This window comes from Eimeria tenella, genomic scaffold, assembly GCF_000499545.2.
Source record: "Eimeria tenella Houghton genomic scaffold, Eth_scaff5, whole genome shotgun sequence".
NCBI lineage: Eukaryota > Apicomplexa > Conoidasida > Eucoccidiorida > Eimeriidae > Eimeria > Eimeria tenella.
Genome location: NW_013543395.1, coordinates 616,671 through 632,835, shown reverse-complemented (window position 1 = coordinate 632,835; position 16,165 = coordinate 616,671). Strand labels below are relative to the sequence as shown.

The window sequence follows — 16,165 nt, the reverse complement described above, 5'->3', positions numbered from 1 at the left end:
TTATATTCAAGTAAAATGAGGCAGACACAAAAACGATAAATAAATGAACAAGTAAAAGGCTAAATGACTAAGACTGAAACGAAATCTGCGGGAAAAAGAAGTTAAGTACGAGTACAAAGCATTGCGAATGAAGTGCAAAAGAGACTGCAGGCTGGCGTAGACATGCCGCCGCTGCTGCTGCTGCTGCTGCTGCTGCCAGGTGCAGCAACTAGGGCCCCTGTACCACAAGGCCAAACAAGGCACCATTGAAACATAAAACCGATTGCTGCTGGTGCAGCAACAGGCCAACCATCACCAGCGGGCGGTGCTGCCGATGCAGCAGTAGCAGACGCTGCTGATGCAGTAGCAGCCTAAGCAGCATCAGCTGCCGTTGCTGCTGGTGCAGGGTCACTTCTTCACTACCTATACAGGCATAGACAGGAGCAGCAAAAGTGCAAAAGCTACTGTTTGCTGCTGCAGCATCACCAGCACCGTCAGCAGACCTTTGCTGCTGCAGACGTGGCAGTGCTAGCCATTGCTGCTGCAGCTGCGCCTGACTGAAGCAGCTGGTGCAGCAGAGCAGTCTCAACTGCCTGAGACGCATATCTTCTTGCTGCTGCTGATTTGTAACTGCCGCGGGGACAAAAGAAAATCCTCAAGAAACCGCCAGTAGTCATTTGCTGCTGCTGCGTCGTTGTAACGATGGCTGCGGGAGAGACGAAACACCTGCAGCAGCAGCAGCAGCAGCAGTAGCAGCAGCACACGTGGCAACAACAGCAAATGGGAGCAACATCTCTAGAGAGAACTCTTCACGGCCGCAGCAGCGGCAAGAGTCAGAAGCGGCTGCAGCAGCAGCAACAAAGGCGCCGGAAGGGCTGGCTGCTACGAACAACTGTCCTATCACTGAAACAGCAGCGGAAGCTACAACAGCAGCAGAAACAGCAGCAACAGAAGCAACGGAAGCGTACTCGAACATTCCACTGGAGAACCTCTGGTGGGATGGCGTCTTCGTCGTAAGCAAACAAAGCTCCCCTGCGGCAGCAAACGCGCAGCAGCAAAGCACGCGGTGCAGCAGCAGCAGCAGCAGCAAAAGCAGCAGTAACACAAACGGCAGCAGCGAAGGAAGCAGCAGTAAAAATAGCAGCAAGAGCTCTTCAGAAGGCTCTTCTGTACAGATGAGGCGGCAGCAACAGCTGTGCAAGCCGCAGGCCGCAGCAGCTGCTGCTGCAGCAGCAGCAAAGCACGAGCAGATGCAGCAGCCGGCGGAACAACAGCAGCACCAGCAAGGGCCGCAGCAAACGCCCGAGCGCGTGTGCAGCAGATAAGCAAACAACAAAAGCAGCAGCAGCAGCTATCCTGTAAGGCTGCAACAGCTCATCCCAGCTCCCAAACGCCCACTCAGCAGTAGCAGGAGTAGTAAAAATAGTAGTCGTAGCAGTAGCAGCAGCAGCACTAGCAGCAGCACTAGCAGCAGGAGCAGGAGCAGCAGGAGCAGCAGCAGGAGCAGCAGGAGCACCAGCAGGAGCAGCAGCAGCAGGAACAGCAGGAGCAAGAGCAGGAGCAGCAGACCTGTAGGACTGGAACAGCTCGACCCAGCCCCTGAAGGGCCAGCCATTGAATTGCCATTTGGTTTTTTCTGCGCTGCCGCCGCCCAAAAAGACGCCCACAACTGCTGCCCAGTCTTGAGGGGTGAACTTTGGGGTGTACGTACACTCCATGGCCTTGAAGGTGTACTCGCGGTTGCGGATGCGCCGCCGAATCGAAAGGCCTTCCGCAGGGGTTGGAAAGCCGGCTGCAGCAGCAGCAGCAGCAGCAGCAGACGCACATGCACGCAGCGACGCAGCAGCTCCAGCAGCAGCAGAAGCAGCAGCAAACGGCGCGCAGCAGCCCACAAACCAGAGGGCGCTGCTCTGCGGCAAGTCTAGATAACAAACACCGGTGCACCAAGGCAAGCAGCAGCAGCAGCAGCAGCAGCAGCAGCAGCAGCAGAAGCAGCAGCAGAAAAACTCCTGCAGCGAGCGCATAAAGCTGCACAAGCAGCAACAGCAGCAGCACGAGCAGCAGTGGGAGCAAGGGCAACAGCAACGCTAGCAAATGAGGAACCGTAAACCGCAGCACGCCTAAAAGCAGCAGCAGCAGCAGCAGCAGCAGCAGACCTGCTGCTGCTTCTCTGTGGGCCTGTCTGGGGTCAACAAATGCCCCTCCCTCCAAGAAAGCCTTGGCATTGTCTTTCGTCAGCAGACAGCCAGAACCTGCTGCTGCTAAGGAGGGCAGCAGCAGCAGCGGCCGCCGCTTCAGGTGTACGCACACCTCATCAAGCACGCAGAAGCGCGGCGTTGCTGCAGCAGCAGCAGCCGCAGAGACAGACAAGCCAGCGAGCTTTGTGCAGCAGTCGCAACAGAGAAAGCAGCAACAGCAGCCGCAGCAACAGCAGCAGCAGCTGCGACTTACATGGTGGGGCTCTGGGCGCCCCCATGAGTGCCGTTGGCCCGAGTTTTCTTTGCTGCTGCGGCCTCGCGGCCGTCGCTGCTGCTGCGGGTTCCGCTGCTGCTGCAGCAGTAGTGCCAGCAGCAGCAGCAGCAGCAGCAGCAGGCTTGTAGGGGGTGAAGGTCTTGAAACAAAATGCATCGAGGGGCCTCTTGGCCCGCCGGGCTTTTTCAATAGCTGCCAAATCTCCCAAAATTTCAGCAAAAGAGACGCCGCGAATCAGCACACCAGCAGCACGCGGGTGCAGCGGTCGCTGCAGCCGCAGCAGACTCACGTTGCTGCTGCTGCTGCTGCTGCTGCTCTTGCTGCTGCTGGAGCTGGTGGAGGAGGACTCTGCTGCTGCGGCTTCGTCCTCGAGGGCGCCCCACAGCGGCAGGTCTGGCTCTCCCTCGAACCACTGGGGCAGCGGCCAGTGGCACTTGATTTGCTGTGCTGCAGCAGCAGCAGCTGCTGCTGCTGCTGCCTGGGCGCCCCGGGCATCGTCTTCTCCAGGCACTCGCACCGGCAGCAGCGGGTCAACAGCAAAGACCTCCTGCTTGCGCGCAGCGAGGAGCGCTGCTGCTTCTGCTGCAGCAGTTTCCTGGGCGCTAGCAGCAGCAGCAGCAGCGGAGGGCGGGTGGGTGCCGGGGCGCGCGGCAGCAGCAGCAGCAGCAGCAGCGTCTGCTGCAGCAGCAGCACGGGGCAAGGGCGCAGCTATCGCGCTTTGGATCTTGGCCCGCTCCAACACGTTTATGTACTTGTGGCCCTTCTCCGTTATCGCCACATAGTTGTAAGAGTCCTTCGGAGTCGACAGCAGCAGCCACAAGTCCGCAACAGTGTAGGCCTCTCGCTTGCGGCTCTCCAGCCCCGAAGCTGCTGCTGCACTGATGTAGCAGTTCCGCTGCAGCAGCACCAGCCGCTCCTCGCCCCCCACTTGCTGCAGCTCGCAGCCCTCGGGGCCGTCTTCGTACGCCGCCCGCAGAAACGCCAGCGGATTCACAAAGTGCCGCCCGCTGCTGCTGCTGCTGCTGCTGCTGTTTGCGCCGACGCCGCCCGCAGCAGCGGCCGGGGGGAACATTGTAGGCGGCACGCGGGCGACGAGCCTGCCGCCGCCAACTGGTCGCTGCTGCTGCTGCCGCTCCGGCTCCTGCTGCTGTTCTTGCTGCTGCTGCTGCTGCTGCAGCAGCAGCAGACTCACACCCAATCGCCAGGGCCCCCAGAAGGGCCCTTCAAAGAGAGCCGCCTACCGACTCAGAAGTCCCCAAAACTAAAATAAATATTTGGAGTTGAAGCAAAAACCTCAAAATCCGCAGAAAGAACGCAGCAGCGGCAAACGCTTTACCCGATCCCCCAGCTGCTGCTGCATGCGGGAGGGATGGGGGGTCCCCACGCTGCTCTCTGTGGTGTTAGCGTCGAGTGTAATTTGTTCTTGAGAGTTATTTTAACACTTTATCTGTCTCTTATCCATTTCCTTTAGCTGCAGGCTGCAGATGAGCGCAGCAGCAGAAGCCAGCGCGGGGCTGAGGGCCCCGAGGCCCCCGACTGCCACCGCATGCAGCAAGCAACGCACTTGAAACGTAAAAACGCAAAACAAATAAAATAACTGATATGAAGAAACAAAAATTGCGCATGCAGCGGTCCAGGAGATTCTCTGGGATACCAGACTTCCAACACCCCAAACGAAGGCGCAACTGCGCAGCAGTTCCTGCGTCTGCGTCGTACCACCACCGGGTCATTTATAACTACTTACAAATAGATCTACTTTCCAAACTATAAAAACTTTTATTAAATTTGTTCCTAGGAAATGAGGAACCCCCACAAAAACACATGCCCGCCAGACGCCTGCAGCAAGCTACAGCACTACACACAGCTGCGCACTGAACTATCTTGTGCGTTTCATCTTTGCTGTGCTGCTCTTTAGCTGCAGCAAAGTGTTCGCTCTTAGTCTGCTAGGAAACTGCTGCCAGCAGCAGCTGGCGAGCCCACAGCTTCTGCAGCTGGAGCAGCAGTCACAGCACTAGCATTAGCTCCAGCTGCACCAGCAGCAGCGAGAGCAGCAGCAGACTTTGCTCCTGCTGCAGCGGCAGCTCTGGCGTCCAGCGCAGCCTGCCCGTCCCAGGCGCAGCCAGCGCTGCCACCGCCGCAGAGCAACAACAGCAGAGCAGCAGCAGCAGAACCGCAGCAAGCAGCAGCAGCAAGAAGCTGCAGCAAGCAGCAGCAGCAGCGCCGCTACAGCTCCTCTAGCTGCAGGCCCTGCAGCACTGTCTGCCGGATTGCTGGAATGGTGAGAGCAGCAAAAACTCTTTCTTTGTCATTTAGCTGCTTCGCAATTGCTGCGCTGCTCTCGTGGCCGCAGACCCGCACCCACAGCGACACCCGAGCAACAGCACAGTCCAGGGTCCCCCAGGCGTTCATTGCTGCTGCTGCTGCTGTTGCTGTCCTTGCTGCCGCTGCTTCGCCTGCTGCTGCTGCTGCTTCGCCTGCTGCTGCTGCTGCTGCTGCTCCGAAGCTGTCGTAGCCCCCGTTGAGGGCAAGAGCTGCTGCATCTGCTGCAGCAAAGTCCAGAGCCAGCCTCGCCCTTACCAGAAGGCCCAGGACAGCAGCAAAGGCGCAGCGGGGGCTCGTGGGGTGTACAGACACCACAATGCAGCAGCAGCGGCACTCCGGCGTGCACCCCTGCACCGCCCCCTCCGTGCTGCTGCTGCTGCTGTCACTGCTGCTGCTCCCGCTGCTGCTGCCGCTGCTGCTGCTGACCTCACTGCTGCTGATGGCCGTCCAGCTGTTGTTGCTGTCGCTGCAGCAGCCGTCGGCGGAACTGCTGCAGCGGCTGCAGCAGTTGACGCAGTCCTCCTCTGCCCACGGGTCCGTGTAGCCGCCGCCACTGCTGCTGCTGCTGCCGCTGCTGCTGCTGCTGCTGCTGTGGATGCGGCAAGTACCCGTGCACCGCACCACTATCAACTCCGGAAGCACCACCTGCAGCTCCTCCAAAGTCTCTGTGGGGAATTCCGGGTCTTGCAAATCCCGCACGGAGTCAAACACTTCAGCAGCCATCGCCACGCAGCGCCCGCAGCGCGCCATCCTGCTGCTGCTGCTGCTACTGCTGCTTCTACTTCTGCTGCTGCTTCTGCTGCTAATTCTGCTGCTGCTGCTGCTAGTTTCGCTGCCTCTACACCGCCACAGCTGCTGCCGCTGCTGCTGCTGCTGCTGCCGCTGCTGCTGCTGCTGCTGCTACGAAGATATGCGTATCTGGAAGGCGCAGCTGGGGGGCCTTGGGACTTCGGCTGTGACAGTGCACTCGAGGCCCAGGGCTGCGAGGGCCCCCCGAATGGCCCCACAGACGAAGGCCACGTGGAGCTGAGGCTGCGTAGCAGCAGCTCTGCGGAGTTCGTCCTCGTGCTGCTGCAGCAGCAGCGCCTCGGGGGCGCTCCCGGGGGCCGTCGCTGCTGCTGCTGCTGCTGCTGCTGCTGCTGCGGGCGGCGGCAGCGGGTGCACGCGGCGCAGCCAAGGCAGGCTCGCGTCGTGCACCACGTAGCCCCCCCGCCTGTTTGTCTGCAGCCTGTCAGCTTGCTTTTGAAACAAAAAATGCCAAAGATCTTTGCAGACAAATTTGACGCACTCGCGCTGCTCGGGCATGCGGCAGCACTTGAGGGTCAGGCGCTCGGCGACGCGGCTGCCCACGCGGTAGCCGCTGCTCTGCAGCAGCGGCAGCGCCGCTGCCGCCGCTGCTGCTGCTGCTGCTGCTGCTGCGCCCGACGCGCAGGTGGCGGAAGATGGACGGCCGCGAGCTGATGCTGCTTCCGCTGGCCCATCGGAAGCCCTGTATACCGGGCTGCAGCGCCGCAAAGTGTACAGCAGCAGCTCTTGGTGCAGCAGCGCCACGCCGGTGCTGCTCACTTCGTGCGTCTGCGGCGGAGCCACAACTGCAGCAGCAAGCGACGCAGAACTGGGGGAAGCTAGCGGCGTCGGCGGCGGAAAATGCTGCGGCTGCTGCTGCAGTTGCTGCTGCTGCAGCAGCTGCGGCTGAGGACGTGCAGCACGGCCCTCCTTTTCAGCTGCGCGCGTGCTAGACGGAGAAGACTGAGGCGTTGCTGCTGCTGCCGCGCCGTCCATCTTAAGCCCCCAGGCTTCACGAGAGGCAGTTAAAAAGCTCTCTCTGATGTTGTGGGGCTCTAAAATTCAGTAGAAATGGCCCAGCGCCGTCGCGCCCGGCCGCAGAGCCGTCTCGTTCAGCTTCCACGCTGCAGGCGTTCAGTTCAGGGTGGGCGGCGGTCGGCGGCGGCTGCATGCGACCCTTTCTCAAAGAAAGAGGCAAAATGTCAAAACAAATTGCGTTTCTTTACGAAATCCCAGAAGGACCTTCAGCGGGGGGCCCCAAAAAAAACGCTGTGTGGCCGGGGGGGGCCCGCGCTCATCGGCTGCAGGGGGAAGCTGCGGCGCTGATCTCGCGGCCAAAGGCCACGGAACACGTCGTGTAGCAAAAACTATGAAGAAGGATTATCGAAATAAACTCTAATTGAGTCACACTGCTCCAGAGACAGCTGCTTTCAGCAACGAAGACAGCTGTCGGCAGACCCTAAGGCTTGCCCACCCGCCCACTGCGGATCTTGACTCGAATATTACACTGGAGGATTCCGTTTTATGCCAGCGTAAATAAATAAGTGCATATATGGTGGTAACTGTGGATAGGCAGACGAGGCTGCGCAAGAAACGACACCTGAAAGGATATTCAACAGTTCACCAGTACACCTGTAGCGCAGTGTCTGGGTGCCTGTAGAGCAGCAGCAGCAGCAGCAACACCAGCGTTCGGCGCTTCTTCTGTTACGGCTGTTCAAGTGTCCTTGATTCACCAGCAGGAGGGGCCCTGCAACTCCCCCAGCAGCAGCAGCAGTAGAAGCAGCAACAGCAGCATCTGTGCATGCATGCACATGCAGCTCTGTGTTTGCGGTGGAAGGACAGCTAGGCGGCACAAAGTGTAGCTGCTGCATTGTGCGTGCCTCTCAGCGAACTAGAGTCTACACTGGACTGTTGCTGCTGCTGTCTGCTGCCGGACCCACTGGGTCCTGTGGTCACGGCGAAATGGTAAGCAGCGGCACCCCAATAGCCCTTCTCCAGCAGCAGCTTTTGTCCGTGGCTCTTTTGCCTCGAAACAGAGCCACGAGGTTCGCCAGGGCATTTCCTGTTGGCCGCAGGTCCCTCTAGAGTTTGCTTCCAAAGAGCCTCAAAATAGCCTTTCTAGCTAAGCAACTGAAGGCCAAATAGGCAGTGAAGTTTTGCTTTACAGAGATACTACAGAAGCTTTCAGGGTGCGCAAAGAGAGCCCCTGCAATTCCCCCAGTCGCCAATACAATCATCTCCCCCGCTGCAGCTGGAAGCGGCAACAGCAGCAGCAGCTGCTGCTTACGAGGTGTGCCGCAGCAGCAGCAGCTGCTGCTGCAAATGCAGCTGCTGCTGCGGCCAGCCACCCACTCACGGGGTTCTCTCACTTCTGTGCCGTGGCAGCAGCACAGGTTCCAGCTGGCAGCAGCTGCAGCAGGAAACGCATCTTGTCTTCATCGGAGTTCAAGTTAAGCCAGTGCTGCTGGTGAATCAGCAGCACAGAAAAACCCATTCCAGCAAGAAGTTCATGCCGCCTGCAGCGCCCAAGCAGCTTAGGCAGCACCCCGGCTGCAGCAGCGGCTGCACTCAGTCTTATCTTATAGGCAGTCCTACATGTATAAATATGTATATATATATATATATTTATATACATAAACGTAATATATATATATATATACATATACCAAATAAAGGAAAGTGCTTGAGATCTATAAGCAGCCCCCACTATACATATATAACATATATACATACATACATACATATGTATATAATATTATATAAAAACATATACTTAAATAGTATATATAATATGCGTAATGTTTAGAAATAATATATATATATCTACAACATAAGCGAAAGGCTTAATATTTTGAGGCAGCACTCCTACAGCTTGCTGGCGGCTGTGGGCGTGTGGGTGTTGGCGTAGAGCTGATAAGAAGGCACTCCTTCAATCAGAAGTCTTTTCGAAGGCAAGTAGCAGTCGGTTTTGAATGGCCCTGCAGAAATTTTCGCGGAAGAAATAAAAATGAAGATAAATAAACAATAATGGCAATTAGGAAGGAAATGAATCAAATAGGAACGACGGAGAGCCGAAATCAGTGCAGAGAAGAACGAAAGATACACTCAAAAGAGGCTGCCAAGAGGAACGGCTCCCGCAGCGGAAGCAGCTGCAGCAACAACTGCAACAGGAAAATAGCAGCAACGGCAGCTCCAAGAGGAGTAGCCCTTGCCGCAGAAGCAGCTGTAGCGGCAAAACAGCAGCAGTAGCAGCGCCCAGAGGAGCGGTCGCACAGCAGATGCAGCTGCAGCAGCAGCAGCAAAACAGCAGGAGAGCCAGCAGCAGACACAGCTCCAGCAGCAGCACTCAGGCGGGGATGACGCTCACCGGCCACAGCGGAGTTGAAATGGACCACTTCCATTAAGTTCAGAACTCTACTAATGTCTGCATGCAGCGCACTGCTGAAGGCAGCAGGGGGCCCCTCGTGGGGCCCTGCAGCAGCGCCAGCCGTCGCAGCAGCAACTTCAACTTTGCTGCAGCTCAGCTCTCCTTCGCAGCCACTGCCCGCGGGGCCGGGGGCCCCTGTAGGGGCCCCCAAGCCGCCCAATCCGCCGGGAGGGCCCCTCTCCCCAGGGGTAAAAAAGGCATCTGCCTCGATTTCGCTTCGGAAGGCAACTTTGTGGGGTGTGGGGCCAGAGCGGGGCCCCTCGCCCGGCGCGTCTCGGGGTGTACATACACCCCAAGAGGGCACCTCAGCTGCTGCGAAATCCTCCACGCCCTCCTCGTCTTCTTCGGTGTCGCTGCAGTCGCTAAACACTGCGAAACAAACACAGAAATTCCAGCCGTGCAAACCCTCAACCTGGGGCTCTCGGCCTAAACCCTAAACCCTAAACGCGAAACCCGAAACTCTGAAGCCTGCATCCTGCGCTCTGCACCAGGTCGCTGCCCTACGCATCACATGCCACACCTAAAATGCAACAGAGGAGCCACTGGATCCAATTCCTGGACCCTTAACCCTAAGCACTAAACGCTAAACCCTAAACCCTCAGCAGGCATCCGTGTGCGCGCAGACGCACTGGCAGTGCTGGCGTTGCGAATGACCTCTAAAAAGTACTGGGTTTCGATATCAAGCTGCTCGTACACCTCGGGCTTCTGTATTCTGCAGCAGCAGCAGCGGGCGCAGCAGCAGCAGCAAAGGCTCTGGCGCGAAAGCAGCCACGCCATGCTTTACACGAAGCTACTGCCGCGCGAGCATCATAGCGGCAGCAAGGCGACATCGCTAGCAGCAAATACTTCTGCAGCAGCAGCAGCAACACCAGCAGCGTTATTAACAAGTGCAACAGCAGCAGCACCAGCAGCACCAACCGCAACAACACCTGGAGGAAGAACGCCTGCAGCGCCGGCTACAGGAACTTTCCTGGCTGTAACACCATTAGCAGCGACAACATCAGTAACAGCAGCAGCAGCAGCAGCAGTTACAGGAACAACAGCAAAAGCAGCAGCAACAGCAGCAGCACCTGAGATACAGCTCCATGAGCTGCAGGTCCCTGGAGTGCCTCTGCAGCGAATGTTTTTTCTCTTGCCTCGCCGCGCAGTTCAAAAAGTCCACCAGCATTGCAGAAGAAAAGAATGAAACCCCCGTGACCCACTTAACAGACCGGCAGTTCGTTGCTGCGCAGGCACCGAAGCCACTCACGCACGCTGCTGCTACTGCTGCTGCTGCTGCTGCCGTAACTGCCGTCAGCGTTACATGAGTTGCTGCTGCTGCTGCTGCTGTTGCTGCAGCAAAAGACTAACCTGTGAACGCGGGAATGCGGCTGGCTAGCGTGAGCCTGAGGGGAGTTACTAAGACGTGGGTCGCCAGGTCCAGTTTGCTCAGGGAGTTCGCCGCCTAATGCGCAAATCCTAAATCCTAAACCCTAAACCCTAAACCCGTAACCATAGACCTTCCGTGCTAAACCCTGGGCCCTGAACCCTGAGACTCCCGCGCTAAGCCCTAAACCCTCGGCCTGTACTGCCGGGGCCCCCGAAAAGGCCTCTGGATACTCTTTCAGCTAAATCCTAAGTGTGCTTTTTACTTGTAGTGTCTACTTTACTTTTATTAAAAAGTTGTTCCGCAGAACAGCCCAAGAAAGCAACATCTCCTGCAACCCGAGAATGCAAATGCGGTGCCGCTGACGCAGCCGTGCTAGGGCCTGTAGGTAAACTAAAACCCCAAACCCTAAACCCTAAACCCTAAACCCTAAACCTTAAACCCCAAAATTCCCACTGAAAGCTCTGAGCTATCAGCTCTTGGCAATGCAGCACTGCACAGAGAGAAATGGCAGATTTCACAAAGGCAGAGAAAAGCGAACAAGAACAGCAGCGCCGGCAAAAAAAGCGCATGTGCAGCAGCAGCAACACAACCGCAGTAGCAGAGGCAGCACAGCAGCAGCAGCAGCAGCTCCAGCGGCACTTGCCTGGAACAGGTGAACATAATTCTCGGGGCGCATTTCTGCCTGTCTCTTTGCGATAGCCCTGCACGCCTCCAGCACGCTCTGTGTCCTTCCCTGCTGCAGTTGCTCGAATCCCTGCTGCTGCTGCTGCTGTTGCTGATGTCGCTGCTGCTACTGCACTAAAGGGAGCAACCAGAACAGCCACTGCCCACATTAACTCCGTCTAGCTTTCGTCGGTACACTTCACTATACGCCTAAAGGGTGCTAGGAAGGAGCCGACGCAGGAGCAGAAGAAACAGCAGCAGCAGCAACAACAGCAGCCCTTCAGCGAACACCAGCTGCGGCCGCGAGTTCGCCAGCAGTGACAGCCGCATTAGCAGCACAGCTTTTTCTGGCTCCGCAGCAGCACGAGCATCAGGAGCAGCAGCAGCAGCAGACCCAGCCTGGAAAATAGCAGCAGCCTGCGCAGCAGCAGCCCCAGATTGAGCACCTCATGAAGTCCTCTAGGTGAGTTTGCTTCAGCGGCAGCTGCACTGCAGCAAAAGCCTGCAGCATTCTGAGGAGTGACCGCGCAGAGGCATTTCGGCTGTCGCGGCAAATGGCAGCTGCTCGGCTCTCAAGAGCTTCCCACACGTCCAAGTCAAACTCCCCACCTGCAGCACAAGCAGCAGCAGCAATAGCAGCCTTTGCAGCAGCCGCAAGAGCAGCAGGAGCAGCAAGAGCCCCTGCAGCAGCAGCAAGAGCAGCAGGAGCAATCGGAGCCCCTGCATCGAGTCAACTGACACACGAAAACGGACCCAACGCCAGCAACAACAGCAGCACCAGCAGCAGCTGCTGCTGCAGCACCTGGAGCAGCAGGTGTATAGTGCCTTGTCGCCGCTCATTGGCATTTCTTTTTCGTCGCATTGCTGCCTCTGCTTCACCATTTTATCATTCCCTGGGGCTGTCTAGATCTGCTGCTGCGGAGCTCTGTTTTTAATATCTTTAGAAAAAGCCTCTGGTGGCAGCAAAGGAAGGAGAAAATCTCTCTATGCCTTGGGGCTCCCTTTGGAGCCCCCCAATTCTAACGCTGCTGCTGCAGCACAGGTGACCACTGGTCTGCTGCTGCGCACCCGGTGGTCACCGCGGCCAGCCCAAAGCCTCACCCATTCGAATGCGCCGCGCTTCCCGCATAAGAACAAACTTGAGGTCTCGCGCTCCCAACGCTGCAGCCGTGAGGGCAGTGGGGGGCTCGTGGCGCCCCGAGTACCTGCGTAACAAACCCTTAACCCTGAACCCTAAACCCTAAACCCTAAACCCTGAAGTCCAAGCGTCGCGCGCAGAACTCAGCTTTTCTTCGGCCCCGCAGCGCCCAGCCTTTGGTCCTCGACCCTAGACCATTGAATATAACCCCCCACTGGGAGTTATTACTGCATTTTGAATTTAAAACCCTAAACCCTTATCCGTGGCTGTTGAGAAAGGCCCACCAGTACTCCTTGGGCGGGATGTACCGCTTTCTGCGTGCCGTGGCCTGCTGCAGCAGCTCCTGTTTTTGCTGCTGCTGCTGTAGCTGCTGCAGCTCATGGAGCTTCCCTGCGGAAAACACAGCTCAGAATTCTCCCAGGTTTGTGCGGCCACGAAGCACAGTGTTGTAGTGTTAGTGCACTGTTGTCGCTGCTGCTGGTGCTTTTGCTGCTGCAGGCGTTGCTGCTGTTGCTTCTGTGCCACTGCAGGCCCGGAAGTACTACAGATCCTGCAGCTACTGCAGCACCAGAGAGTATCATTTACAGCAGAAGGCCGGCACTGGTGATCCAGCACTAGCCTTGGCAGCAGCAGCAGCAGCACCACCGCAACCGCCAGCCACATCTGCTGCAGCAACGCTTGCTGTGTGAGCACTTGTGAAAGCCCTAGCAACAGCAGCAGCAGCAGCTGCAGTCGCCCCATCGATGGTCGCAGGAGCAGCCCAGACTCTAGCACTCAGTCTCACGCCTCCCAGATGCAGCAGCAGCAGCACCACAGCACCAGTAGCCGCAGCAGCAGCTGCCCTGGCAGCAGCAACAGCATCAGCAACAGCAGCACCAACCGCCGCAGCAGCAGCTGCCCCAGCAGCAGCAACAGCAACACCATCAGCTGCCCCAGCAGCAGCAGCAGCACCAGGCTGCTGCTGACCATCCAGAGCTCTGTCTCTGTCTCTGAAGAATCGCCTGTAGTAGTCTCGCTCCGTCGCCTTATAAACCCCCAACACCCCAAAGCTTTTGGGGGCCGCCGCAGTTGCTGGACGCATTTGCCTGCAGCGCCAGCGGCAGCAGAGAATAGGGGCAATAGAGAAGGAATTTGAATTAAAATTACTTTATTTAATTTAAAAATATAAAATAAAAAGGTTTTGGCAATTTAATTTCAAAGATCAGCAGCAAATGGAAACTGCTGCAGGCACTCACTCCAGGTCTTCCCTCTTCAATGACGGAACCGCCTCCGCCAGAGGCAGCAGCGGCGCTTCTTTCCACTGGTGCTGCGAGCCACACAGCAGCAGCAGCAGCAGCAAAAACAGCAGCACAGTCAGGCATGGGCAAAGATGCAGGAGCAGCAGCAGCACGAGCTTTAGCGGCACAGAAGGTGCAAATGCTTCATGTCCGCAATCCTGCAGGCGTCCGCGCTGCGGCTGCTGCTGCTGCTGTTGTTGCTGCTGCTGCTGTTGCCGCTGCTGCTGCTGCTGCTGCTGTTGGTGCCGCTGCAGCATGCGCTCAATTATTGGGTCCAATATCTGAACAGGACGCCAACGCTATTCATGCACTGTAGGACTTAGGGTTTAGGGTTTAGGGTTTAGGATTTAGGCTTGAAATATGCTTCTTACGGGGCTTCCCTCCTCAGACTCTTCTGAGCGCTGTGCGTGCTTCCTCTCCAGTGCATACTGCAGGAGCAGCAGCAGCAGAACCAGCAGCAGCAGGGGTGCTTCGCTCGGCATGGGAGAGTGTAATGTCCACTTTAGCGGGCATCTCTTCTGGGCCCAGACACCCAGGGTTTAGGGTTTAGGGTTTAGGGTTTGGGTGCTGACCTCATGGGGCTTTCTACGTCTCTCCAAAAAACGCATTTCTGAAACAGAGGCCTCGGGAGGCCCCCCAGGACCCTCCAAGTCCAGCAGCTTGTGGGGCCCCCCAGCTGGTGCTGGGGGCCCCCAGTCCCCAGAGGGACCCCCCGGCCTAAGCCGGGGGTTCTTGGGGCCTGCTGCATCTCCTTCTTCCCTCAGATAGCGTCTGGCAGCAAACACGAACCCTGAACCCTAAACCCTAAACTTAGCCACGAGGACTAAGCCCTGCACTGCAAACCCTAAGCACTAAACCCTAAACCCTAGGTCTTCCGCCTGCAGCACTAGCATTACTGAAAAATAGCGGGGACCAAGCCTTTGGCTCTTAGCCCGAAAGTCTAAACCCTAAACCCTAAACCCTAGGGTGCAACAGCTTCCTGGAGCTCACTGGGGGACCTTAGGGGGCTGCCAATTCCGGCGTCTTTTGAGGAGTTCCTTCTGTCTCTTTTTTGCTGCTGCTTTTGCTGTTGAGGCAAACTGGCGCTGCTGCTGCGATAAGTGCAGCGGGGCCGTCTGGGAGGCGGTGCAGAGTCTGCTCGCGCTGCAGCAGCAGCAGCAGGCGCTACTGTTGCTGCTGCTGCTGCTGCTGCTGTTGTAGTGCATTGCGCAGCGCAGTCTAGGCGGAACAGAACGCCGCGAATGCCAGAAAACTAATTCATGATGGGGCGACTGCGGGGGCCCCCAAGGCCCCTGTGGAGCTCGAGCTGCTGCTCCTGCTGTTGCTTCTGCTGCTGCTGCAGCCCCTCCGCCGTTGCCGCCGCCCCGCAGGAGACGTAGTGGGACAGGACGCAGGGGGTGGGGTTGTTGTGATGCCGCAGCAGCCTGCAGAAAAGCTGCTGCAGTCCCTTGTGAGCCGCTGGGCAGTTCAGCGAGGGCTGCCAGGGGCCCTGTGGGGCCCCTGGGGTCCAGGGGGCCCCCGTTAGTCCCCAGGGGCCCCGTGGGCCCCCTGGGGCCCAGGGGGATCCCAAGACTGCCCAGGGTCCCTGAGGGCCTTTTGGGGGCAAGGGGGCCCCCAATACGCCTCAAGGGTCCCAGCAGGTGAGTCCCGGGGTGAAAATGCATGTGTTTGCTGGTGAGGATCAGAAAAGGAGCACGGGGCCCCCCGGGGTTTCCGGGTGCCCCAGAAGAGCCCCTAATTAGCCCAAAAATGGAAAAAAAAGGACATGAAATAAACCTTTCCTGTCCTCCTATACACAAAACATGTACGAAGGAAGACACCGCAGCGCCTGCAGCGAGCAGTGACCACCTTTCAAGCGGGGCACCTATACCCTAGAGGGGCCCCTTAGAGGCGGGGGCCCCCTTCCTGTCGGGGGGCCCGCGCGTGGCTTTTTCGGTCCATTTTATGTCCGGATTTTTAAATTAGAGATCCATAAAAGGCAATTAAAGATCGTTTGGCTTAAAAACTGCCTCGAGTGCCTATGCACAGGCAAATAGATACTACCATAGGCCCTCTGGGACTGCCATTTCTCTAGCAGGAGCTGCTTGAATAGAGATCTTTGCAAATAAATGCCCCAAAAAAGCCCTTTTCTGCTGAGAAATTATTATACCGTTGTCTCAGAAAACAGAAATGGGCTGCTGATTTAGCAGGAGTGGCTAGGCTGGCTTCGCTCTGTTACCTTTCAAGTTCGTCTAGGGCCCATCGATGTAGCTTTGCTGCTTGGAGGAGTACATTATGCATGCAAAACATCATAAAAAAGCTGGAGAAATAGAGGCAAAAGGATTAATTGCAGGAGCTATTGAAGGAATTCTCAACACAAGCAGAGTAGCTTATTCAAATATAGACTTTGGAATTGTTCGTGAGCTTTATACGCATGCAAATTCATTGCCAGAGCTAGCCGCAGCTAGCTAGAGCTAGCCGCAGCTAGCTAGAGCTAGCCGCAGCTAGCTAGGGCTAGCCGCAGCTAGCTAGAGCTAGCCGCAGCTAGCTAGAGCTAGCCGCAGCTAGCTAGAGCTAGCCGCAGCTAGCTAGAGCTAGCCGCAGCTAGCTAGAGCTAGCCGCAGCTAGCTAGAGCTAGCCGCAGCTAGCCAGGGCCAGCCGCAGCTAGCTAGAGCTAGCTAGAGTTAGTCGCAGTTAGCTCTAGCTAGCTGCGGCTAGCTGGGCCTGGCTGCAGCACTTCGTAGGGCGGGAAG

The 16,165-nt window shown here is 57.4% G+C and overlaps 4 protein-coding genes across 4 annotated transcripts; all 4 read right to left on the bottom strand.

The window, feature by feature from the left end:
- Positions 1–564: 564 nt before the first annotated feature.
- Positions 565–3,523, bottom strand: ETH_00011295 (RNA pol II accessory factor, Cdc73 family protein, related; the record flags this gene model as incomplete). The annotated part of the gene is made up of 5 exons (XM_013377374.1): positions 565–705; positions 948–1,011; positions 1,549–1,771; positions 2,136–2,318; positions 2,431–3,523. The coding sequence occupies 5 exons, from the start codon at positions 3,521–3,523 to the stop codon at positions 565–567; spliced, it is 1,704 nt and encodes a 567-aa protein (XP_013232828.1).
- Positions 3,524–4,674: 1,151 nt separating this feature from the next.
- On the bottom strand, positions 4,675–5,523 carry ETH_00011290 (transport protein particle component Bet3 domain-containing protein, putative; the record flags this gene model as incomplete). Its single annotated transcript, XM_013377373.1, has 1 exon — positions 4,675–5,523. One exon carries the CDS (start codon positions 5,521–5,523, stop codon positions 4,675–4,677), a length of 849 nt encoding a protein of 282 aa, XP_013232827.1.
- A 150-nt stretch (positions 5,524–5,673) lies between these two features.
- Positions 5,674–6,555, bottom strand: ETH_00011285 (uncharacterized protein; the record flags this gene model as incomplete). The annotated part of the gene is made up of 1 exon (XM_013377372.1): positions 5,674–6,555. One exon carries the CDS (start codon positions 6,553–6,555, stop codon positions 5,674–5,676), a length of 882 nt encoding a protein of 293 aa, XP_013232826.1.
- A 1,869-nt stretch (positions 6,556–8,424) lies between these two features.
- Positions 8,425–15,097, bottom strand: ETH_00011280 (uncharacterized protein; the record flags this gene model as incomplete). Its single annotated transcript, XM_013377371.1, has 15 exons — positions 8,425–8,537; positions 8,927–9,355; positions 9,616–9,698; positions 10,057–10,210; positions 10,337–10,430; positions 10,809–10,845; positions 10,999–11,148; positions 11,465–11,627; positions 12,120–12,223; positions 12,441–12,546; positions 13,123–13,241; positions 13,392–13,714; positions 13,805–13,861; positions 14,006–14,204; positions 14,424–15,097. 15 exons carry the CDS (start codon positions 15,095–15,097, stop codon positions 8,425–8,427), a joined length of 2,805 nt encoding a protein of 934 aa, XP_013232825.1.
- Between the last annotated feature and the right edge of the window lie 1,068 nt (positions 15,098–16,165).